At 39.5% G+C, this 26,636-nt stretch overlaps 1 protein-coding gene across 1 annotated transcript in view; it reads right to left on the minus strand.

The window, feature by feature from the left end:
- Positions 1–26,636, minus strand: part of LOC110951180 (voltage-dependent T-type calcium channel subunit alpha-1I-like) — a 285,257-nt gene that overhangs the window by 25,434 nt on the left and 233,187 nt on the right. The window contains exons 26-33 of the mRNA XM_051945256.1: positions 22,831–23,023; positions 21,687–21,838; positions 18,868–18,977; positions 13,188–13,321; positions 10,510–10,580; positions 5,624–5,702; positions 4,997–5,118; positions 2,040–2,486 (exon numbers count right to left, since the gene is read on the minus strand). Coding sequence (XP_051801216.1) covers positions 2,040–2,486; positions 4,997–5,118; positions 5,624–5,702; positions 10,510–10,580; positions 13,188–13,321; positions 18,868–18,977; positions 21,687–21,838; positions 22,831–23,023 — 1,308 coding nt within the window. The remainder of the gene's footprint in view (positions 1–2,039; positions 2,487–4,996; positions 5,119–5,623; positions 5,703–10,509; positions 10,581–13,187; positions 13,322–18,867; positions 18,978–21,686; positions 21,839–22,830; positions 23,024–26,636) is intronic.

A 26,636-nucleotide genomic window follows, 5' to 3' on the forward strand; every position in this document is an offset into this window, starting at 1 on the left:
GCATCATTGATCAATGCTTGCTATGTTCAGGGAAGAAGCCTTCTCTTACTACTATGACTAAAGTGGAAGCAGAGTTTCTGTTTCATGAAATTTGCTTAGTTTGGATATGAGTTTTTTTTTAGGATAGAGTCAGTAATGTCAGTGCCACGTACTTCTTGGTATAGGGCCGTTTTATTTTCCAAAAGACAGCTTAGACTAGCTGAAAGTAAAATAGTTGAATCTTCCCAATCTTGCACCGGTCAGGTGGTGAAGTTAATGGGACATATTGGATTCCTAAACCACAGAACCAAAGGGTGCTCATTTGGCCTTACAGGGTTACAGTTTTTCTGACTGCATTTGTTTCAGGTGGAACCCCTCCAGTGAACATTTTCGTCTTTTTAAAACATCCATCTGGTGTTTTTATCTGCTAGGACACAAATAATAGGAGAAATAGGCAGTCAACATTATGGCTGAGCATTTCCACCTTAAAACTGCAGTGGATCTATGTTCATGTGTGACAAACCTGAAGAACCAATTCTGTCAGTTTGCTGGTCAGGACTTTCGATTTCATTATTCTTCTTGAGAATCAGTTTCTGGTTAAACTTATATGGCTGAATTACTCCAGTATTATAATCTACCATTGTGCAGCATGGAGTACTTATGCAGTGTTTGTGCAGAGCTGGAGGTGAGCTGGTGTACTGAAGCAGCGGAGGGATATAAAGGAGTCACATTTGAGCATTTTTGAGGCAGAAACAGAGATTAAAAAACAGAAATGAACTTTAAGGGGTTAATACTGTCACCTTGGTGCACTAGGAAATCGTGACGGGCATTTTACACTTTTCCCTGATGGTTTATAAACCAAAGATAATAAACTAATGGAAATTATAAACAACAGATTAACTGAAAACAGAAGCAACTTTTATTTTTAACACTGTTTAACTACCTTATGGTTTCTAATTCTTTCTACATGAAATCAGAAAACGGTAAGAAAAAAAGTCTAGCAGAGGTTCTGAGAGCCCACGCCGGCATTTGCACATCACTTGTTTTGTCTGAACAGTCAAACAATGAAAAAAAAAAAGAAAACAGCAAATGAACAGATGTGAGAAGGATTACTTTTTTTTTTTTTGCATTTTTGATCAATTAAGATTGTTTATTAATGGTTAACTAGTTCATCATTTCTGCACACAGTGGCTGAATTAACTAGATTGCACACTCTGGGTGAGACAGCAGCATTGTTAGTGTTATTATGAATCCAACTATTGAGGGCTAAAACCGAACACCTCTCAGGCCTACCTGAAGTGCCACTACACTGTGACTCAGAAAATGCATCGGTGCAAAAATGGATTAGATTGATGATCTTGCTATTATATTGTTGAATGTGATATTCAGTGACTGATGACTCATCTGCTTGCCATTACCATTTGAATTCAGAGAGGATGATGCTGCTGCATTGAGCTTTCTGTTCGGAGATCAGCCGACTCACATCCTGTCGGCTCGGTCATCTGATCCCACACTGTTCTTCTGCTGAGAACTTTCCATGACGCGGAACTCAGCCACATTTTCCAGGCTGGTATAAAGTATAGGCTCAGGACATTTGCTTCTGTTCTTGACTGCCAATGTTTCTCAAGTCTAACCTACAAGCCAGTCAATCCCAAGTGCCTGGGTGAGATTGTGAGAAGTCCATTTAGATGATCACCATATTATGCATATCTAATCAGGGTCTGCAGTAAACTCACTGGTAGTCATGGTCATTTGAGTATTGGTACTGTGCTGCTTTACGGAGGTTAAATGGTTGAATATGGCTCCAGTGGAAGAACATATCCATGATGAAAACAATGAAACATCAATTCAACTAAGTTCTTCAGTGTTTGTATTAGTATAAAGTAGTTTGCATAAAGCACTTAGTTTTTGTGAAAAATGAATGACATTTGTATGCAGCCAACATGGAGACACAAAAACCAAGAGCTCTCTATTGCCCAGCTCTTATCTGCATTATTAAAAGTCGAAGTGGGGCTGCATCAGCAGTAATTACTCTCTTGAACGTCTGAAAGTCCACTTACCTGAGCAGGGGAGTAGAGCTGACATCGGTGGTGTGTGTGTGTCTCATGAGCTGCACCGCCTCCTCCATCTCGCAGCGGTGCCATCATGCCACCACTTGGACCCCCGACCATCCCGGCTGTAATTGCACCAGACGCTGCGCCGCCCACACCCGCCCCGCCCGCGGCGCCGCCTGTGGCTCCGGCGATCGCTCCGATGCCCCCCATCATGCAGCAGAGGCCTCCCTGAGCCAACTCTAACTCAATTTCAGCGTCCATCTCGGCGTCCTCCTGTGCCTCTTTGTTGGAATCGTCCAGATGCTTCATGAGCACAGCCACCACCACGTTTATCAGGACAAACTGCGCTGTGAGCACGAAGGACACGAAATACATCGGGGAGATGAACTGCAGCCCAGCGTGGCAGCCGTAGTCAGTGCCTGGATGACTCGGAGGGCACTCCCTTAGGGTGTCCTGGTGGTAAGCAGGGTATTATGACAAGTGAGGAAGGGAAATAGAAAAGAAATTAAAGCAGCACAAGAACAGAAGAAGAAGGCATGAAGTCAAAGAGTGTCGTCAGTTCCTTCATTTTGATGCAGGAAGTGGTATCATAAACCACTTTCTTTCTACAATGTTTTCTATGAATGGGTCAGTTTGTCTGCTTGAATTTTATTTCATTGTTGTTTTCACAGACTTATTTTTTGTGGAAAAGAAAATCTTTCTCAGATGTCTTAATATTGGTACTAGAATTTATACGTCTTAAGGTTTTTATTGCATGAAATGGAGCATAGTGAGAATTTGGGGAGATGGACAAAGAGGGGAAACAGAAGAGTTTCAAATCAAGTCACTCAGATTAAGAAGAATTTATATAATAATAATACAGAATATAACTGCAGGTGAAATGTTTTTCCAGTATAATTTACTCTACTATTACTGTCTGATTAAAACAGTACCACAAGGTCTTCAAATCACGGGGTTTGTCTGCCTAACAGACAAACCCCAAAATCTTCTAATAATTGACAAGAAAAAAAAAGCTCAATGCATCTGAGAAGCTCAATTTCTCTCCTCATATATAACAAACGTAACCAGTGAATTATCAAAGCTTTGTTATCAGACCGAGTCAAACAAACAATAAACATCATAAATACAAAATTAGATTTAGGATGGTTTAAATCCAGTAACTTTACAGTTTAGATAAATCAGAATAGAAAAGAAACCCCTTAACTCATTCCCAAAGCAACAATGTCTTTACAGTGCACATCACTGAACTCTGACAATCCCAAAATCTGCATTTCAGCCACATTCAGCCACTCTTTGTAAGGGTCTAATCAGCACTGATGAAGTGTCACATCTGAGCTGCTATAAATGTTTTAGAGCTCCTGGTACTTGGGTGTGACTGGAAAGTGAAGCTTGATTTGAATGATAGTTGAGTGAAGCCTGAGCTCAAATACTCACATTTTGTGAATGTAAATTTGAATCTCCATTCATCTTCTGCAGCTTTTGAGTGCACACGTACTTTTTTTTTTTTAGCATCATCCTTGCTAAAGGGCACATTCATTTCTCGCTCATTTCCACCACCTCAGCACGGTCTGGTCCAGAGATTTGAACTAAAGACCTTCAATTATAGCTCTGCCTCTCAGCTTCATCTGTCTGAATATTATGTCTGTTTAAAATATATTTGGACAGGTTAAAAGGTAGAAAAAAATAGGCCTCGACGTATTTCTTGAATGTCAAATAGAGCTACTTGAGACAGCATCCGTTCAGATTGACCCTCATGAGAGAAAATCATGGTAGCTGTGTTGTTGGGAAAACAGGAGGACAGTGAAAACCAATCAGCTCAGCCAATTAGACAAATGACACCATGTCGCAGCTCTCATATAGCCCTGATGTGGTCCAGCCAACACTGATCACTTTTAGTCAAACACTCTATTTTGTTATTATATAAAACAACAATGTCCGTGTTAAGGCTCAATTTAGCTCAGAAATTTAGCTGAGAAACAGTGTAAATTATGTATAATCATTCATATTTTGTCATCTATGCACGTCTACAGTTTGTAGCCATGATTTAAATGAGGAACACTTTTAGCCCCAGCAGTTTAACTCTTAATCGCATTCATATATTACACAAACAACTGTACAACTGAAGCTGACATACTGTGCTGAAATAATGGGAATTGTCATTTCACAACGGCATGGATACAACAAGGCTCATACTCAACATTTATTCTTTGAAAATATAAAATGAATTGATGCCATTTATTTCATTCCCATCTCCCATTTTCCTGTACGAACAATGTGCATTCTCAATTGTTTTTTTGTTAGATTCTGCTTGTTTATGACACATTACAAGTAAGTTTCGAATAAACATGTCTTTACCATTGTTTTATCGCTTTACAGTCGCTCCTCTTTAGCCAGTCAATCATATATTTGATGGGGTGGGACTCATCACTGTCCTAACCCCAAAAAATGCAGGAGAAGCTTCAAACATGTTGTGAAAAACTGCCTAAACCTCAAAGTGTCTAAGCCTAATGAACGACTACAAACTGAATGCAAGTGTAAGATATTAGCCTCAGAATGGATTCACACCTTGGTCTCCTGGCTGAAGGTCATGCTGCCGCCTTCTGCTTGCCTTCGAAGTACAACCCCAAAAGTTTTAGGACGCCTTCTCATTCAATTGAATGAGAAAGCGTCCTAAAACTTTTGACAGAGTGTAGAAGCTTAGTTGTTTTGAAATGTAATTTTTGGGAAACTTTTTTTAAAAATTTTTTAGCATTCACATGTTTTGCAATGTGAGCTTTTATAGCTTCTCAGATCACCTCAGTCTTCCCTCTGTCCTTCCAGTATCAGCACTATGAGCCTGAATGCACGTTTCAGCTGTGAAATTGTGCAAATGTAGCATCTAACCATTGACATTGAAAAAAGAACCGCCTCGTATAGATCTTTCAGATGTTTAATCAACAGTACACTGCTCGGTGGGGAAGTACCTTCATGATGCCGTTCCAGTTGTCACCGGTTGAAACTTGGAAGAGTGTAAGAAAGGCCATTCCAAAGTTTTCAAAAGTAGCGTGGCGGCTCATTCCCTCACAGGGGTAGTCGGCATTACACACTGAGAGGAGACGATGATGAGAGAAAAGCAGAAGGGGAAAGAAGAGAGTGAAACTTTGGTTGCGGTTGTGTTCGAGTGAGAAATAAGAGATGAGCAGGTGGTACAAACGAGGATTATACTGGCTTTGTGCTGTCTTTCATTCGAAGTAAATTAAAATAAATAATTAAACAAAATGATGCCAAGGGGGTTGCAAACAAATCCCTGCACTTTGTTTCCATGCTGGTGATTATTACTATTACACTGCTACAATTTTACATAATGCCACTGTAGAGAGGCAAACCTTCTGTTATTTCACCAAACAAAAACACAAAAGGGACAATTTAAAATGTTACACAGCAGTGTGATGTGTCAAAATTTCAATTGGCCTTGGTGGCTACTGCGAATAAACAAAAACAAAAAAACACCCCCACGAATTAAAAGCCACCTTATAAGCCAGTGACGCTCTAAATATCAGCACAAGTGTATAATAAGAGTATAATTTCAGCAGATGTACTGGCAGACCCACCTAGCTCTCCAAACAGCTCCACTCCCAGAGCAGCATAGATGAAAAACAGCAACATGAAGAGCAGGCCCAGGTTCCCCACCTGCCACGCACAGAGGAGCATTCATGATATATTCATTTACTAATTAAATCAGGAGTACTTTTATAGTTTATGCCAACATCACATACACACATTGTGATCATATTTAGTATTCCTGACAGCAGAATGTGCAAGATTAATTTGTATCTTTTGTTACTTGTTATTGGAGCATTGAACAGAGTGTGATCTTCCTCAGGCTAAAAGATCCACTGTAAAAAAACAAACTGCAATACTTTCCCCATTTATCTTCTTTTTATGCTGTTAACAGCATTAACTGAATCTATGTGAAGAAAAGATGCAGATATCATTGCAGATGTTACAAACAGTGAAGCTTCTAAACTATTTATGGTGTGCTGGACTCCCTCTCTGTGTTGCTCACCCAGCTGGACGGTCAACACTGGACAGGAAGCCAAAGCTTTTCAGAAAATATGAAAACAGACTTAATGCTCATGAATTTTTAAAATGCTGCATTAGGCTTTGGAAATGTCATCAAACTAAAGAGGCACATCCAGGATTTGGCAAGCATTGCCTCAGATCAGAAATAGTTGCAAACAACCAAACTGGAGGTTAACACGAGCAAGCGTCAGAAAACCCCTCCCTGCCGGGAATCGAGGACAATCACTCTATTACACAATTTGGGGAAATTTTACGTGCTGACTTCATAACAGGTGTGAATCCATCCGTGCAGACTTAAAGTGTTCACAAATGGTGCTATGCAATGCAAATGGGTAGAGAACCCCCTGGGGTGCAATAGCAGCACTAGCAGCACACCATTAGCTTAGTCACTTCACAGGAAAGGCAGCGGGGTGTTTTAGAATGCGTGACTGTAGAATTCTATTAGACAGTCAAATAAACTGAGAGCGGCTGGGGATAGAAGATGTATAGTTTTTATTAGAGGAGAGGGTGACAGGGGAGAAAGGCAGGAGATAATGAGGGAAGGAGAGAAATTAGGAAAGGTTAGGCAAAGCCTGAGGACACTTTCCACCCCTCCCCTGTTGTGCATCATGATGCTTCCTGGTGGATATTAAAACCCATGACTTGGCCTGAGGCACTTTGCAGCATGTAACTTAAACCCATCTGATGTCTTTAGATCCCTCGAGCTGAGAATGAAAGCGCACTGCAGGGTGAGGATGCTGTGCTATTAGAAACAGATTGCTGGATGCCGAGGAAGCAGCAATGTTGGCAACTAGGTAACTGATGTTGTGAGAAACACAGTTACAGCAGATTTTGTTACTTATACCTTTTGGTTTCCATAGCGAACAAACTTGCATTGGTCAGAAAACTTTGAAAACTGTTCATTTGAAGTGTTTTTTCTCATATTAGACCAATGAAACCTTGAGTCAGTCACCTGCATCATGATGGACACATTTTTTTTGTTACAGTTGAGCACATTTTTGCTTTGTATTGTTAAAAACTTCTAAATATATAAGTTTGATACACTGAGATGAGGTCTGCATCACAATGAAAAAAGGATAAAGTGGTACTACACTGTTTTTAATTCATGATTATTTTATGATTATATTTTGTCCTATTCCATAAGTCACTTTAAAAAAAAGTGAAATATGTTTATATCTGTATGAGTGTTCACAGATTCCTATTCCTCATTTTCATTTCATTGCAGTGACTTGTGTTTGTGTGTATTAATGTTAACAGTAACATTGTTATGATATCAGTCGCTTCCACAAAAACAAGAGGGACTGGAAAGAAAACAAGCTAAAATGTGGATTTCTGTGTGACTGTGTGGGAACATATTTTCAGGCCAAACATCAAGAAGAAAAAAAAGTCCCCCTGGAGGGCTAAGTCAGAGCACTGACAAGTCAACAGAACTAAAAAAAATTAACTTGTGACTAGTCTCACTGCATTACAAATGGCTTTAATAAAGAGCTGTCCTGAAGAAAGCAGCCAGTCCAGATCATTGACTGTATATTTTCTGGTTTCCTTGCATTAATGAAATAAATAAAGATGTAGATCTTCATATTTTTAAGAAAAGGTAAATCATGACATCACTTCAGTAAATACTTCTCTTATTCTTATGTGGACAAAAGACAAACTACACTCCAGAGTGGATGCAGAAGATGACTAATGACGCGTCAAATTATCTTGGCACTGTAAGAAGACAGGAGGTAGCTTTTTCTACATTTGGCTCTGACCTTGAACATCTCTCTAAGGATATTTTTTCTTTATAATCCTCCACATCACTCCTCATCCTCCATTATTATTAAAATGCTTATAAAAAAGTGTTCAACCCCATTTTGTGTTTTATATTTTTATTGCTTTTCAGCACTGAATCACATCAATTCAGCTTGGATTTTTGGACAAGAATTTATATACTTTTTAAAAAAGTATTTTATGTCAAAGGGAACACAGATTTTAACAAAATAATGGCAATCACTTAAAAAAAATATAAAGCTCCTGATAAATCAGAGCAAGACTTCATTGGAAAGGATGGGGGTGGGGGGGGTGGGGGGGGGTGGGGGGTGGGGGCTCTGAAGGTTCTTTGGGTTCTTTGGTCTAATGAGATAAAACTGAGCTTCGTGGCCACAGACTACAAGCTATACTTGGCAGAAATTAAACACAAACACATGATCCCCACCATGAAGCATGGCGGTGGCAGCATCATGATTTCGGGGTGCTTCTCAGGGCTTTTAAAGGGAGAGGGGAAAATGAATGCAGCAAAGCACAAGAAAATAATGGATGACAATGTGACACAGTCTTCAAACATGACCTGGGAGAAGATTTGCTTTTTTAGAAAGACAATGACCTGAAGCAAAGAGCCAAAGCTACACAGAACCGGCTCAGAGACAACAAGGTCAACATTCTAAAGTGGCCAAGTCAGAGCCCAGACCTCAATCCAATAGAAGGTTTGTGTTACACTTAAAACAGGCTGTTCGCTTATAATCTCTGTGTAACCTTACAGAGCTTGTACATTTTTGCAGAAAACAATGAGGTACATTTTTTATTTTGTTAGTGGTCACAAATCCCAACATCGAACTATGATTCCATCCGGGAAACAAATAATTCTGTATATCTAAAAACTGAGAAGACCCCATCCTGCTGCTTTAAATTAAATACTCACCTGAGCACCAAATCTGTGGCTGAATAATACTCCCTAATCAATCAACTATTTGCTCCCGTTTAAGAAACACGGACTAAAAACCCCAGTGCCCTGCTGTGTGAGAAAATTGCACAGCCTGATTGAAAAAAAACTAAACAAAACAAACACATATTTGGAACCAATTTCTGTCTTTAGTCACAGTCGGTTTTGGCCTCTCATGAGATTTACTGACAAAAACAAAGATACTGTATGTCGGCAAAAACACATTATCTGTCCCTGAAAGGCTGTATTGGACCAACATGCTTTGATTTATCATCTGAACAAAAAAAATGCAGGTTTAAAAAGGCATGTTGTCTTTTTACAAAAATCATCATAACTACACCATTTATCAGAACAAGAAACTGTAAAAAAAAAAAAAAAAAGTCAGATTATCTAACTTTCCAAAGTACTTCAACTAATCATGAATGATATGCAGCTTGGTGAAGAAAAGTAACCAAATCTAAGCTTAAAATCCTGGTATTTAATCAAAATCGTGTTCTCATACATCTCATTTCAAAATAAATCTTTTGCACCTGATTCTGAAACAATTTTTTCATTTTCGAGACCTTCAGTAAATCAAAGAGCTGTGACTGCCTCGGCTGTGATCAACAGTAACGTGACAACAATTAGGAAACTTTTCAGTCGAGCTTCAGGCTACATTTAAACAGAGCAGAGAGGAGACAGATAATATCAATTACATGCAGTCACCATTTTTCAACATAAAACGGTGTATATGCTCATTTAAGGTTGAATCAGTTTTGTGACATGAATCATCTAATAAATTCAATTGTTTCATTTTTTGTGATTTATGGTAGCTCTTAAATTACACAAAAGGCAGCTGTGCTGTTTCCACCATTAACAACTGCAGTGGAAAAGGATCCCACGGTGACTAAAAAGACACAACGGGAGCAAGAAACCCATCCAGAAACCACTTGGAGCTCAGAGAGTTAAAGATAACCCAAAGTTCCTTGTGACTAGTAACTGTACCAAAGATGCACCATCACAAATCTGACAAAAAAATCTTCTCTGTCACCAATTCTATGCTTAATCTGTCTTTACTATTAAATACACTCACTCTAGGCATATACATCTCCAGCAGCTCTCCCATTTACTGATGTTGTTTCCACTTTAAACTTTACTTTTACAATAGTAAAATCCATCTGCAGAACCCAAAAGAAACTAATCATTAAAACAACCTCCAAAAGCCATTCAGGTGCTTTTCCCTGCAGACTAATGCAGAGTACGCTATAAATCTCCAGACATTTATTTAGTTCCTAGGGAGTTGGCGAACTTTCTTCAGCTCCCTGGGTGTAATAGGAATTCTCCAAATATCACGGTAACTTTGATACATATGCATATGAGCAAAGGTTTAAGAACGGAAAATCTTTTTGTGCACCAAGGGAAAAGAATATTTTAGCTGCTTTTGTCTCATTAACAGTGGTGAGAATGAAAAATCTGAAATGAATGCCGCAAAGGTCCTTATTTTTCCGAAATAAATGAGAGGCGCAGTGGAAAGGAAGCACAGTGTCGTAACACTGGGGGCAAACTTTTTGCCATACCCTGACTTCCTTAAAGCCTTAATTCTCAGGGAGCATTTATCGATGCTGGTCGTTTATCATTTCACAAATGTTAATTAACTCCTGGGTGTCCTTGTGATATGCTCCGGGAGAATGTGTGTGTGTTTGTGTGTGTGCATGTGTGTGTGATGACACATACCTGAGGAAGAGCCTGGACCACTGTATCAAGCAGAGCTCTCATTCCGGTTGCCATTTTCAACAACTTCAGAACTGAGAAGAGATCACAGAGGGTGACACAAATACAGTCTTTGAATCAATATATGACCCTAAGTGTTTGTGTGTGATGCTTCAGACATGTACATTCGGGTGATTAACAACTGATAACACCAAGAGAGTGAAGTAAAGTGAAACAAAGGTCAGACAAAAGACACCGCAGTGATAGAAGGGAACAGTCAAGATAGATAAGAGGTGTACAGAGACAGAAGAGGAGAGAGATAACAAACGATCAATACATGGAATAGGTTTCCCAGCTCTTCATAAGAGACCTTCCCCAATTCCCAGAGGTCCAAATTCTGGAGGAAACAAGACTGAAGATACTTCCAGTAGTAGAGAGAGTGACGGAGCATATTCTGTGAAAGGATGGTGCTCAGAAAATACAACCTCCTGAGAGTTGGCGTTTCTTTGGATGGCTAATAGGATGTGTCGAAGAGAAACAACCCGAATGTGTTAGTGGCACGCTCTTAAAAACTGCAATTTACCCTAACTTGGCAAATCGGTATAGTTACTGCATTAGTGTAGTTCCTTGATCACATGTCCAAATGACAAATGCCCGTTCTGACGTGGTTCTCCGCAGACTGCTCCCTGTGGGTTGGGATGAGTTGCTGCCCAAAGCAAAGGCGTGTAAGTATCTTGGGATCTTGCGCGCGAGTAACAGGAAGTGGAGCATGAGATGACTGATTGGGAAGCGTCAGCAGTCATGTTGGTGTCATACTGGACTATCGTGGGGAGCTGAGCCAATATATAAAGCTCTCAATTTACTAGTGGGTCCACGTTCTAACCCTCATCTATGGTCCTGACCAATGACTAGTGGCCGAAAGATTGACATTGTCAGTACAAGCAACCAAAATGAGTTTCCTCAGTGGGCTGGCTGTACTCTTAGAGAGAGGGAGAGGATCCTTCATGTCTGCTGAGGACGTTCTGACATGTGACTAGGATGCCTTCTGGGTGCTTCCTTTGGAGGTTCTCTGGGTGTACCTAATTGGGAGGAGACCCTGGGCCCTGGGGGAGAGGGATTGCATATCTCATCTAGCCTGTGAACCAACTGGATCTCTCAGGAGGAGCTGCAAAATGTTGCTGGAGAGAAGGCCATTTTGAATGCCCTGCTAAGTCTGCCATCACCACGATCCAACCCATGTTAGCCAAACCAAATGGATGGATGGATGTCTAGAGGAAAGCCACTGCTAGCAGCTTTTATCAGCATTACATAATACTAAGACTAAAACTTAAGTTGGTGGAACTGGCTGTTTGGACTCCAGTTGACTGTTAATGTATCCAGCAGGCAGTGGTCAAAACTAACAGAGCACATTTCTCATGCACTTAAATATGTTGGGGTACTGTACTTTACTTGAATACTTCATACTAGTTTAAATAAATGCTGATGTAACATTATAGATTAAAATATATGCATATGTATTCAAAAGCTACCCAGGAGTTAAACTACATAAATACAGGCCGTTTCACATTTACCAACTTCAAGTGATGAACACATTGATGTATAAATAATTATAAACCAATTACATAAAATACATTATTCCGAAACGTCCCAGTCTGCACTTTTACACTTCTGGAATTTTTTTTAATGTAATCCATTCATTATATTGTAAGCCAAAGCATTCCAGTACAAACAGCATACAAATATTTTACAATGCATTATTTCTTCAAATGTAACAAGCAAAGCTTACTTTAGGTAAAACATAATTGAACAACCAACAGGGGGCTTAGATCTTTGCTTTAACCATCTCATTTTAAAAGACCATTCTTTGCATTTTAGATTAAATCTACAACAACGTGTGCTAGTTTAAAGACATCCAAAGACCATATCCGAGTGTTTTCCTTCGTTCAATTTACATTTAAAGTTAAAGCTACATAAAGGAAGTGTGCAGTTTTCTGTTGTTTCCCACAGTCACACAAGTTAGTTAACATTCATACAGAGTGGTAAAAATATTATGAGAGGAACAGAACCAGTAGCCCTCACACTCATGATCAAATACCCCACTCGGTTCTTAATTACCAATGGTTGCTGTTTAATTAGCATATTACCCATGGGTCCACTCAGCGGTCCCTCAGCAGCATTATAGAGGGCAGAGGGTGATGATAAGAGGGCGAGGATTAAGTGAGATTGATGTAATTAGCCTTTATCCCCTTCAGTATGAAGTTAACAAGAAGTGGGGCAGCTCATAAAGCCAGTCCTGCAATTTCCCATGTGTAATAAGAACACGTGCCAGATGAGAATCGTATCAAAACGGAGAGTTACTGAAAGGTGACAAAGAACAGTTTTGCCTCTGTCTAGGGACAATTAGGACCATATTAGTATTGTAGATGAAACACGTACAAGAGAAATGAGATGAACTGTATGTTATCATCTGTATTTCAATGAGCGTCAACAATTAGATCACATCTAAAAATGCTACCAAAAAAGCAATTAATGCAAGACAACAGCATCTTTAATATGCTATCATGAAACATTGCACCAGTGCAGGATGGATTTGCGGTTGTAGTTATAAATGACGTTAACTGCAAGTAATCCGAGTATGACATATTTCTTGCGTATTTCACAGAAAAGTGAATTTACAGTTGTGTTTTTTGGTTTGCATGTACCTCGTGCTATCCTGAGCACCCTCATGATCCTGATGATGGTGGGGTTGATGGGAAGAGAGGCGTTGATCTCGATCTCCTCCAGGGTGATGCCCATTACTGACAGCAGCACAATGGCCAAGTCCAGCTGGTTCCACCTACAGAGACACACACAATGAGCTTTTAATGTGCCCACCGACATCTTTGAAAGGTGAAGACAGGCCTTAAACAGGTGAATGAGCATGAAGTCTTTACTCGGCATGCGGTTCAAAGTCTGTATTATGCTAATTTTCCAATGAATGTTAATGTTCTACACCAACTCTGTGCATAATTTGCAGTGACTTTCAAACAGCTGTAGGAGCTTCAGTAAAAAAATGGACTTTTCTCAACTGACTTGGCAGAGGAATGGCTAACAGCCCACCATTACCTGAAGGCCTGCTTTAGTCATGAATATATTATTACTAGAATAAGAGTTTGAATACTAGGCAACACTTGAACCGTCTGAAATATCACAGTGTGGGTTTGTTGTGTAGCCTCTTGTCATTTTAGAGACAACAAAGTGTATGCTGAATGCGATCCTGGCTGCAGGAAATGCAGCTAATGGCAAGCAATGTGATGAGTGGCATCACCTCATCCACTCCATCAAAGCACACAGATCATGGTCTAAAAATTGAAGTTCAACTAGTGTAGGTGTTACAAGTCAAGGGGAAGGTTAAGTTCATTTTATTGTTCCAATCAACATCAGATGTGGGGTTAGTTATGAAAGTAGTGCTTACAGCCCTTCTCTGGTTGTTGATTTAACCTTTAAAAGCTTATTTCTGCCTACATTTTTAGAGTCTAACAGTTAAGTTTGTTTCCACAAAAAACAACCCCTGCCTGCGTTAATCTAGCTTAGAATTTTAGAACGCTTTATTCTACACAGTGGAAGTTGTAGTATTGCTGTAATTCAGCCATAAAACTTGTGAGGTTCCTTAGGTTTGTTACCTCTGGAGCCTCCGGTGAATGATTCTGCATTTTTTTGACTGTGGGTAGTAAACTGCAGCTTCAAGGTAGAAATGCTCAGTCATGATGTTGACTAGCCTAGCTGCGCTAGACCCATGTTCTGAAGACGCAAGGGTCTAGGCACGCTTGACAGGGAGGGAGGCGGGCTAAAAGGTTGTCTTTCAAATCACTCTGCAGCAATTGGGTAAGTATACAACCAATCAGCGCAATGAATAGGCTGACGTAGTTCCTAGAGCGCTGGCGGATTGTGGCTAAGTCCCATTAGCTTCCCAGCCAGTGGAGCCAACTGGTATATTAAGGATTTGCCATATCCCGTCGGCATAAGTCCAAATACGTCTTTCTTCTCAATGAAACACTTCAGTGCCGTCCTTTGTTTATCTTTCAAGTTGAATTTTAGCTTCAAATCTTTAAGGGCTGTGGCCAAAGCCGAATCAAAAGATAACTGTTTATTGTGTGCCGGTTGTTTCTGTCAGAATCGTCGCGCCTCTGTCGTCACTTCGTTATGCCCGCCTTCTGACTCTACACTTCATGGTGATTGGTCCGGCCAGTTTTAGGAGCATCCAGCCTCGAGCCTTATGGAGGGTAACTAGACCCACCCTGGCAGAGAATTAAATTCGTTGCCGTGGGTTGTCTAGAGCGGCTAGGCTAGATGTTGACTGCTTGTTTCAATGATGGCAAGTTCTCTAGCATGTTAAAAAAAACATGATTTGGGCTTGCTAACAATGTAGAAACTGTTTATCCAGAGGTGATTCTTTATTATTAAATTAGTTTGTATTTGGTCAGTGCAAAAATTTTGTGCAGCTTAGAAAAGAAAGATCAGTACTACTGTTAACAAACAAAAGTCTCACAGAATCTATTTCAAATACCAGTACTTTTAGATTCAAGTTATTTTTAGCCAGTACTTTCTGGTCCATTAAAAGAATCCACACATACAAGAAACCTTACAGTTACACTGCATTGAAACCAAAACAACATGAGCAGAGATGGAGCGCAAGTAAGCAAAAAAATTTGTTAAACATTCGTCAAAGCCAGAGTACAGCATGGCCTCTATCAGGTCAGAAAGCACTTACACTTCCTTAAATACAAATTACCTTTTTTTTTCCTTTTAAAAGGAAGTGAAGTTTCAATTTTACTGCAAAATTGCTGCCTGGGGTATGTTGCTCTACAGTGTCTCGTCCTAGTTAATATCTCAGTCCCAGAACAACAAGAACTGGCACACCAGACTTATAAAGTGTAAACACACTCAAAACGAGGTTACCTCATAAAGCCAGGGGTTTCCAAAAAAAACTTACACAAGTGAAGACAGGAAAACAGAGAGAAAGGAAGAGCGACATCATAACAACGTGTACAGAAAAGACAATGGGGAAGAAGCAGCAAGAAAGGTGGGCTTCAAAATAGACCGGAAGAAGTAGCTTTGAAAACAAGAAATAAGCAGAAATTTTCTTCAGCACACCCACAATTCTCAAAATGGATCACAGCTGCAATATTACATCTACAAAGGAGTGTCAAATGATATTCACCAGCACCATCACAGCTGCTCCATATGCTTGTACACATGGGAGGATGGATAAATATCTCCTAGAAGTTATGTTCATATACTATTTAGGTACTGCATACTTTAAAACAGCAGAATATTGCCATATCTGACAAAACATGAGTGCTGAGTGCATTTGAAGTTTATCCTCGAGCAACGCATTTTATTTTTTATTTCTATTCTCACTTGAAATGCAATATGTGCTTACAGTGACTGGAGCATCCATCCATTTCCTTCCATTTATCAAGGGTCGGGCCACAGTTGCATCAGGCTGAACAAAGCATTCCAAATATCCTTCTTCTCAGCAACGTTGTTCAGTTCCTCCTGGGGAATCTCAGTATGTTCCAAAGCCAGATGAGATAATCCCTCCAGTAAGTTCTGCATCTACTCCCAGAGGCATCCCAATCAAATGCCTGAACCACCTTTTTAATTGTCCCCTGGGGACAAATAAAGTTTTCTGAATCTGAATTAGCTGGTGAACCGACACTTCCCACCCAGATGAACTGCACCTTAACACGGTGGACGGCTGGGTGTCGATGTGATCCTCGAAACTATGTCATAGGGAGCAATAGCCACTGCTAGGGACTGCTAGGGACTCCCAAGGAAAATTGGTCCGAGGGGAGGGATGGGATCAAATTAGTGATCAAGAAGCAACACAACCTCGCCCAGAACAGAGAGATCAGGACCGCCTTGTGGAGCCAGGCCCAGGGGTGGAGCTCACACACATTCTTTGTACTGGCCAAGCCCTAAGAAGCTACATGGAGTCGAAAGCATGATTAAACTTTAGGCGCTCACATCCATCCATGCCAAAACATACGACTCAACAAAAAATTGAAGTATGAGACAGTACTTTGTTTTATTAACCAGTTTACCAGCTAATTTATCTGTCGGTGTAAGAGCGTGTTTGCATTGTTGTCTGTTTCTTTGTGTTAGCTCTGAATGGACTTGTGGTGTGTCCAAATTGTACCTTGCCTGTTGTCTTATGTCACCTCGGACAGGCTCCAGCCCCCCTGTGATACTCTACAGGATAAAATAGATGGATGGATAACTTTTCCCATTCTAAGTTAGCCGCAGACGTGAGCGTGAGTTTGCATGGTTGTCTGTCTGTCTCTTTGTGTTAGCTCTGTGACCAGGATGTCCCTGCCTCTCGGCGAATGTCATCTGGGATCTACTCCAGTCCATCTTCCAGGATAAAACCAATATCTCTTATGGATGATCTTTCCTTGAATTTAGATTTAAAGTTAAATCCTTTAAACTTAAGGACTAAGGAGACGAACCCTGGGGTCTCGTGTAAGAATCTTGCGTTTTATATTCCCAGTATCCACCCTAATCACAGCTTCCATGAAGTATACAGCATACCTCCACCTTCCTTTGAGAAAGATGTGACTGTGAGCATAGTCCAGGCAGCAATTACTTGTCTAAAGACAGAATAAATGTGTAGAAACAGAAGAGACGGGGTTGAGGTAACAGTGGTTTTACTCTAGACTGGCTGGAGGCCCGCATTCACAATGAAGGACTTAAGTTTGGTCCTTGAATCTGTGATCATATGTTTTTCTACTACACTTGAGTGGCTCCCATCAGGTCGTAGGCTAAGATGTCCACGCTGCACAACACAAAGGAGGAGGTCCACCTTTGTCCCCACAGCAGTCCAGCTTCTGAACTCTGACCCCTCCCTGTCCAGACATTACACAGACCCCACAGCTAAGTGTACTTAGCACCTCAGAGTGAAGCACAGAGCACTTTACTGACATGACAATCGCTTTTAGAACTTTGTTTTTTACTTACAGTACTTTATTAAATTATAGAATTTTGTTTGTAAATCATAGAACTTTGTTTTTAAATTACAGTATTTTGTTATTAAATTATAGAATTTTGCTTTTAAATTACAGTATTTTGTTATTAAATTATAGAATTTTGCTTTTAAATTACAGTATTTTGTTATTAAATTATAGAATTTTGTTTGTAAATCATAGAACTTTGTTTTTAAATTACAGTATTTTGTTATTAAATTATAGAACTTTGTTTGTAAATTACAGTATTTTGTTATTAAATTATAGAATTTTGCTTTTAAATTACAGTATTTTGTTATTAAATTATAGAATTTTGCTTTTAAATTACAGTATTTTGTTATTAAATTATAGAATTTTGCTTTTAAATTACAGTATTTTGTTATTAAATTATAGAATTTTGCTTTTAAATTATAGTATTTTGTTATTAAATTATAGAACTTTGTTTTTGAATTACAGTATTTTGTTATTAAATTATAGAACTTTGTTTTTGAATTACAGTATTTTGTTATTAAATTATAGAACTTTGTTTTTAAATTACAGTATTTTGTTATTAAATTATAGAATTCTGTTTTTAAATTACAGTATTTTGTTATTAAATTATAGAATTTTGCTTTTAAATTATAGTATTTTGTTATTAAATTATAGAACTTTGTTTTTAAATTACAGTATTTTGTTATTAAATTATAGAACTTTGTTTTTAAATTACAGTACTTTGTTATTAAATTATAGAACTTTGTTTTTGAATTACAGTATTTTGTTATTAAATTATAGAACTTTGTTTTTAAATTACAGTATTTTGTTATTAAATTATAGAATTTTGTTTGTAAATCATAGAACTTTGTTTCTAAACTTAGAACTTTGTGTCGGTTTTATTGTCTGATGTTCTGTTCTGCGTTGATGCTGCTCTTTATGCCTTTTTAATTGCCCCTCAGGGATAAATAAAGTGTTTTGAATTGAACTGAACTTCATGAAAATCTCAGAGCTCAGGGCCAAACAGTAGGTGAGCGCCGTCACACAGATATCTGACCTTTGTGCTTCAAATAATCTTTCAGTATGTCTGCATTCCTGTTTACATCTTACCCTCACTAAAAGTCAAACCCAGACACACCAGTGCTGTGTGCAGTTTACTCATGCCACACCACAGGATTTCTGATGTTAAGGTTTAAGGCCACTCATTACAGCATCTCAGAGTTGCCAGTTTGTGCCGTTGCCTCGTGAAGGGTAACACTGGTACATGTCTAAATCTTACACTGTACAAAGGGTAAAGCAAGCAATCCCTTTATAAAAGTGTGTTAAATCTCCAAGGATCGTCTTGCTATTGGTACAGAGAGGAAACATTAGCTAAATGTATGAAATCTCAGTATAGCTGGAACTATACCTGTCCTTGAAGAAGCGTCGAAAGCCAAAGGCTACCAGCTTCAGAGAGGCCTCAATCACAAAGGTGGATGTGAAGAAGTAGTTGCAGTACTTCAGTGCAGTCTCCAGAGACTAAGAGTAACAGGGGTTAAAGAGGGACAGAGTTCAGAAAGAAGAGAAGCCGGCAGAAACAATCAGTTAATGTCCTGTTTATGTCTCATCTTACTTATTCTAAATAAATTATATTGCTTTTGTTGGAAGCAACATCGTGTCTTTGTCCACCGTAAAATATCAAAATACGATTTGTTTACATTTTTGTATGCCAATATAAAAACTTCTGACTTTGCTGCAGGAGGAAAAGATGAAACAATATAACAATTAGAGTATGAGAACAGTTGTTCAGTGAATCTGTTTAATCAATGTCAGACCAAGGACCTTGCCAATGAATCTCTTAAAAGAAGAGTGCTTAATTGAGACTGACAACTAAATCATGTCACACTCTGGGGAGGAACAGAGAACATTTCTTTTTCAACCACTCTGGCATTAATGAGTCAGACAAGAAAGGACAACATGGATAAAAAGCTTGCAGTGTTTAATGTGCATAATGAAACTGAAGCGTTTCCACTGTCGGCTGACACTGAAAGTCCTGGTTAAGCTACACTAAAACGCGTAAGAGCTAATTTTTTGAGCGATGCACTTACTAGTTTCCAAGTGTTAAATAAAAAGAACATCCATTGTCAGCACACCATCATGTCTGTATGCTATTTGGTGGGAAATAGCCTTTTCAGTACCCAAAATCAAACTATTCCCTTAACTATAGAAACCTTAGAGTTTTTACTGGATGATTTCACCTTTTACGTTGGGTCTTATCTCGGTCATGGTGAGGGTTAGCAAGACAATCTGTATACATTTTATTCATTTTATTATTGTCCAAAGATTATTTTCTATCCAGATCTTCTATTATTTGATGATACGTAGAGATTTATTTTATATATTGAGGAAAAATCAATTATTTTGAAATTGTTAGCTTTCCACTTGTATCTCACTATTTTGTTTTTATAATTGGATAGGGACGACTGTCTGGCAATATCAGAACCATATTCCATGACTTAGAAATTAGGAAATGATGAGATTAGTGCCCCACAGAAATAAAACTGATTATTTTATGCACTGAAGTGTTCACATTCAGTGCAATACTTGTGGAGGTAGAAAGCCAGGCGAATGGTAGATGAACATATGATTGCATAGCTATTACTATAGCTGTAGAAAAAAATTATATTGCATAGATATTAATATTTAAACATATTATTATATGAGTAACTTTAAGAGTAAAGCAGTGTGGAGACAGAATTGTATGCAGGTGGTAACTATAATTAAATTTGATGTAATTTCAAATGTCACTTTTTCTCACCAACACTTTATCACAAAGAAAAGCATTGTTGTAAAGGTTAGGTCATGTGACTTCAATTAGCATGTGCTAAATCTCACTGCCATACATACTTAGAGAGGAATTTAACTGAGAAGAAGTGATGTGAATTTGGACTGGGCTTGTCAGGCTCTGAAGGTTAAGATCGGCTAAGCTAGGCTTTGGCTAAACAGCTAAACTGAATCTCAAGTCCCTGCATAGTGGTTAAAGCAAATTGTGGCATAAATTTGTATCTTGCAAGTACAGCAAAACACTTCAGTCCTGAAATGGTGAGATACGGTGTATATTTCAGACAATAAATCTGAGGAGCGTTCATTTTTAATCAGACTTCTGCAGCAAATTTCCAGTAGTGGTACAATAAAATATACTCGGTTTATGTCAAAAGTTATAGTTTTTCAGAGCCCAAGCTCACCAATATCAATGTAAACAGCCCTGCTCAACTTGAGACAGCACTCCTACTCCTCAGAACAACATTTCTTGCTCGTTTCCTTTCACTGGGATTCAATCAAGTGCTACGATACCAGGAAACCCGTGGCTCTTTGACTGTGGCCTCACATGTGTGGGCAGTAGCTTTAGATGCCAATGACAGCTCAAATACTTGTTGATGTGGAGTGTCAGTGGTGGTAAAGCTGTCTTCAACAGACAGGTAAAGTTAACTGAAAATAATGAGCTGTGTGGGCTGTTGCCACAGCTACATAAGTTGCTATTATCTTACACCTTTGGCACAGGCATATTATTACCCGAGATCAGAAAAGGTTGAGTTCAGCACTGAGACGAAGCAGCCTCCAGACAACGCATTTCCCTTTCAGCCTACATGTGGTAAGAACCCCAGCTCAGAAATGTGACAGCAAACATGAGTTCCAGTGCCATGAGAAAATATCTCCTACATCACATTATTTAATAGCGAGTTACTGAAATACTTCAAATTCCTCCTGCAGCCAAAATTAATAATCAAGTATGATATAAGCAACAGATTAATATAAACGATACAGGCAGTAGGACTGTGTTTTATTATTGCTTTTGGCATGAAAAATGAGAATTTACTTCTTCAACAGCCCATAGCCTTAACAGCTGCTCTTTGTTTAACAGTTCAGAGTTTATCTGACTTTTAATTTACAATTTTTTTAAACTAGCACAGTTTCTTCTCAGCAACTGATTCCCCCCAACCTCTTACTTTACATAACTAATACTCTAATCTGCCAGATTGTTCGTATTTGAGCTCTTGGATAAATGTTTTGGTTGTTGGCTGTCCTTGTTGCTGATTCAGAGCAGCCGGCTGTCAGCCAGCCTCTGGGAGTGGCTACTTTCAACCATCACCACCCACTCAGAAGCCCTTAAACAAGCCTGCCCTGTCTGTCTCAATCTACCACCCACAACAGGTCCATCCCTCCGTGCGGGCGAACAAGCGTGGTCACCTGTGGTTGGCTGTAGTGCTCCAGGGACATGGTGATGACGTTGATGCAGATAATGAAGGTGATGACCAGGTCCAGGTAGTGGCTGGTACACAGAGCATGAATAGCCAGGCGGGCACGGCCGTAGTTGGAATAGTACGGCAGTTTCTGGGCCTCTGGACAGAGAAGAGGGTGAAGAAAAGGACAGAAAGGGAATAAGAAATACATTTTAAAAAAGACAGAAAACAGATTTGATGGAAGGATATAAATGAGCCCAAAACAAACAAAAAAATAGGTGAAGAGTGAGGGGCAAGAGTAAAAAATAATATGGGAAAGAGAGAGAAACACATGTATTAATAAGAAAAGACAATAAAGGCATGGGGAAAGCAATGCAAGGTGCAAACAGAATGATGTATTTAATGATTTATTTAAAAGAGTTGAGAAACGAAGGGCAGGGCAAATGATGAGATAGAGAGGGAGATAGAACTAGGAGCTAATATGAAGAGAAAAAGTTTGATAAATGTGTAAGACAAGATAAGTAGTTTTAAATGAGTTGAAATAATGACTCATTCACAGTTATATTATCATTATGTAATATAAAATATCAAATTAGAAGTGCTGGGTATATACCAAGATGGAGTGCAGTCTGCTAAACCTTCAAGTCGACTGTTAACTTATTATTTTACATTTTAACTTGCTAAATTGCATTTTATCAATGGCAAACATTTATAAGAGAAGATATTGTTACTTTAGGTTTTCTTTTTAAAATCTAGGCTGTATATTTCACCTGTTCGTGCCTCATTACCTCTCTTGATTTATTGCCACTAGCTGTGATTATTCCTCTTTTCCAGTAGGACTCCACTGATCTCTCCATCATTCATTCCTCTGTCCATTCAGTCTTTGCTCTCATCTTCTCTTCCCAGGAGGTTCCATGTCCCATCCATCATTATTTCCCTTGACAATTTCCATCTGCACTCTCATTTTTTTTACCCTACTCTCAATGTATTTTTATGTACATTTTCTTTTACCTTAAATAATCTTCCTGGTCTTTTTTCTTCTTCTTCTCAGTCCTTCCCATATTTTAAAACCTCTGCTGCCTTCCCTTCCTATCCCTGCCTACACAGGGATTTCTCTCCCCTCTACCTTCTTCTGCTTCCTTGGGTCTTACTTCTTCGTTTTTTCTCCATGCGGCGCTGGCGCTTCTCCTCTCGCCTCCTGGCCTCCTCCACCTCCTGGTGCTGCCGACACTTGTGAAAGTTCTCCACCACCACGCCCACAAACATGTTGAGGACGAAGAAGCTGACGATCAAGAGGAAGGAGATGAAGTAGAGCAGCATCCACGGGTTGTTGTTGGTCACCGGCTGGCAGGGAAGAGCAGGATAGAAGAAGGGGGAGAAAAGAGATTAGACAAGAAAGAAGGAGCCTGTCAGGAGAAATGAGAAATGACATGCAGGAGTGTTTTAGTAAAGAGAGTCAATATAGATGCAGTGACAATGAGGTATGATTAAAAATTTTGGAAAACCACAGCTACTAAAAGCAAAACTGTACCTGATTAGCATTTGGTCACCACACCCTTTAAAGTAGTCACCTTGTACAGCAATACAACACTCTAAATGCTCCTGCCACACTTGAAAGTCTCTACAGAAGTTCTGTTAGCATATCAGTTTTAAATAAAATCAGTTTTGGGGAAGGGGAATAAATTATAGGGAGGCAAATCTGGTGAGTAGGTGAGGTGGTGACCAACAGTAGTGTTGGTGTAGCCAAGAACTTGCGATGAGCAGGTCGACGTTTGCATGACGGCACATCCGGGTCACTTACTCTGAATGATCTCTCTCAGATGCTTTCTCACAGAAGACTGCAGTTGGGTCTTTGGGTTGCAGCTGTAGACCCAACTGCTGTCACCAGAGAGGGTCTTCTACTTAAAACTTGTGCCAGTTTGACACAGAATGTTGCTGTTTGCTCTCTGCACAAGTTTGAGGTTAATGTGAAATCACAAAAGTGCACCTGGGCTGCACAGTGGAGTAGTGGTTCGCACTTTCGCCTTGCAGCAAGAAGATCCCCGGTTTGATTCCTGGTGTGGGCCTGGGATCTTTCTGCATGGAGTTTACATGTTCTCCCACAGTCCAAAAATATGCTGAGGTTAATTGATTACTCTAAATTTTCCGTAGGTGTGAATGTGATTGTGTGTCTGTATATGTAGCCCTGTGACAGACTGGTGACCTGTCCAGGGTGTCCCCTGCCATCACCCGAGTGAGCTGGGATAGGCTCCAGCACCCCCCGTGACCCTAGTGAGGATAAAGCGGTGTATAGAGAATGGATGGATGGACAAAAGTGGTCCTGCAAGTGGTTAGAATGAAACGTCCAGAGAGGTTTACAAGTGAACTGGAGTGCTGGGAGTTATCTTTTAATGGTGATTTATTTAAGCAAACGTTCTTCTGGATTGTCTACACTCATTCTCATGTTCCTCCATTCAACTATTTGAAAATATTGTCTTCTTTCTGTGTTCAATTATTTACACGTTTCTACGTTTTATGACCCTTTTTCTCCTCTTATATTTTTTATTTGTTGTATCAGAGCAATTCAATTTTCTCAAGTGTGAGGAAATAATAACATGTCTGTCACATACTGAGTGTGATCAAAGTGTTAAGAGAAAGCACCAATAACAAGAACGCATGTACCTGATTTAAATTCTGTCCTCCTTGTGCGGCTTTTCAAAGCTGCTGGCATGTCAGATATGCACAAAGGACAAGAGTGATTTTGGGAATCCTCACTCTTTGTCCTTTAGCGTTGGTGTGTTCCACATCACACACTGTGTACAGTACAAGAAGGTTGGATGAATGATTGTTGTTGTAAGTCACAGTGTTTTCAGGAAGCAGAATGATGGCTGTGTCCTCTGACGTCACCAGTGTGAGAACATTTGGCTACAGTCTCATGGTATCTACTTCTGGAACAGAATTGTACCGGTCTATTGACTAACCTTTGTATTAAAAATGACAGTAAAGGATACCCACTTCATTCAAAGTGATTCCCAGTCGTCCAGACAAAGCATCGATACATGAAGAGTTGGAAATGAGTCTGGGCTCCTTTATAAAGTCTCACAAACTGTTTCTTTACTTGTTGCTGGATAGTTTGTTACCGTAGCAACGGATACAAACCAGACCAAATCAGAGAAAGCTGTTGTGTCCCTGTGACCTTTTATAACCTCAGTACTGCGTCTAGCTAAAAATGGAAATTAAATGTCTAACCATTGTTATTGCTACTGTCACAGGGAAACTAACTTATTTAAAGTGGCCGCATGTCTACTTGCTGTTGTTGCATTGCTACTGTGCTTTGAGTTTTGTCTATCTAATGTATTAAAATTATAATTTAGGCCACAAGTAATCCAGAGGACTCATGCCAACCCGACTTTCTTGATTCGTTTGCCACTGTGATAAACGTAACATGCAATGAGTGGCGTTACTCGTCTGTTTTGTTAAATGACATCTAATTCTCATGATGGACAGTCATCCAATCAAACGAGTGACTCCGCCTTTACTATCGTTCAAAATCTGTGACCTGCACCAGTCACAAGAGATGACAGAACATAGAAGAATAGGCAGAATAGAGAGATGATCTGAAGAAAAGTGTAGGATGACTGGGTGTGGAGGCAGTCATTGCAGGGAATCATTACCAAATAAAAAATCTACTTCAGGTGCAATATAAACAGAGATGAGAGTCAGATTTTCAATTTGGAGGACCGCTGATTGTTGAAAGCACAGGGTGGAGTGTAAATGGGATTAGTCATTCAGTGCCATGTTGGACTGTAACGAGGTTTCTCCCTGAGGTGGGGAAACTGAATCATCCAGAATAACGCTGTCTCTTTAATAGAGTCTCTAATAGGTTTTCCAATAAACCAAGTCTAAAGGGAATGCGCTCACTTTGTAGTCAACACAGACAACTAATTTGCATCATGATATTGGACATTGACGCCACGTGTGAATATGCTATTTGTTAGGAGATGATGACGCTGAACTACTCTGAAGCAGTACACGTCCTTATTTTGCAAACCGTACGTCTCCTCTCTAGTTTGTGAGTTTATGTTCGCCAGTATAACTGGTACAGTTTCAGCAATGATGTCAACATTCCACTTAAAAAAAAAAAAAATTGACTAAATGAAAAGGTTTCCACAAGTTTGCTAAAAAAAAAAAAAAAGAGTGTATGAAGTTTTTAACTTGACAGCCAAATTGTGAATCAACCCTCAATTACAAATACAACTTTAAGCAGGTTAACAAAAAAAAACATGAACACTTACTCAAATTGACAAAAAAATTGAGAAAAAAAATGACAGTAAATGCAACAAAAATAACAGCAGGGTAAACAGGGAAGTAAGCTAACGCCCTGAAAGGAAATCAGATCAGGCGTAAATACATGCAATGCATCTTACCGTAATCTCATTTTAGCAAAACTTTCAAGACAAATTGTGAAGTGGATGTTTGGAAGAAGTGCAGGATGATGCTCCTTTGCACCTATGAGAGCACATGAGCAGTCTGAGATAGATCTGATCAAGATGCCTCCAAGATGCCTCTCTGTGGAGGAGTTCTGGGACATCCAAGCGGGTAGACACTCAGAGCACCAGAAGGAAGGATTTCATGTTCCATCTGGCCTAAGAAAGTGTGGGATTCCCTAAAATGAGTTGGATGCTGTTGCTGGAGAGCTGGGCAGGCACGTGGGCGGGTCTCTGCTTAGTCAGCTACCACTGCAAAGTGGACTCAAGAAAGCAGTGGAAAAGTGTTGGATATATGGTAAATAAACATTCTGCGCGTCAGAATGTGACTTCATGCTGCATATGCATGTCAGTACAGTAGGATCAACCAGCCAGGACTAAACAAAGACAAAGATAGAGCAGACACCTCTCATGTTCAGTGATTGGCCCTTTAAGCTGAAGAGCACAACTCACACCAAACCAATATCACTAAAGAACCTAAAGACAATTCA

This window comes from Acanthochromis polyacanthus, chromosome 3 (genome assembly GCF_021347895.1).
Source record: "Acanthochromis polyacanthus isolate Apoly-LR-REF ecotype Palm Island chromosome 3, KAUST_Apoly_ChrSc, whole genome shotgun sequence".
NCBI classification, from domain to species: Eukaryota; Metazoa; Chordata; class Actinopteri; family Pomacentridae; genus Acanthochromis; species Acanthochromis polyacanthus.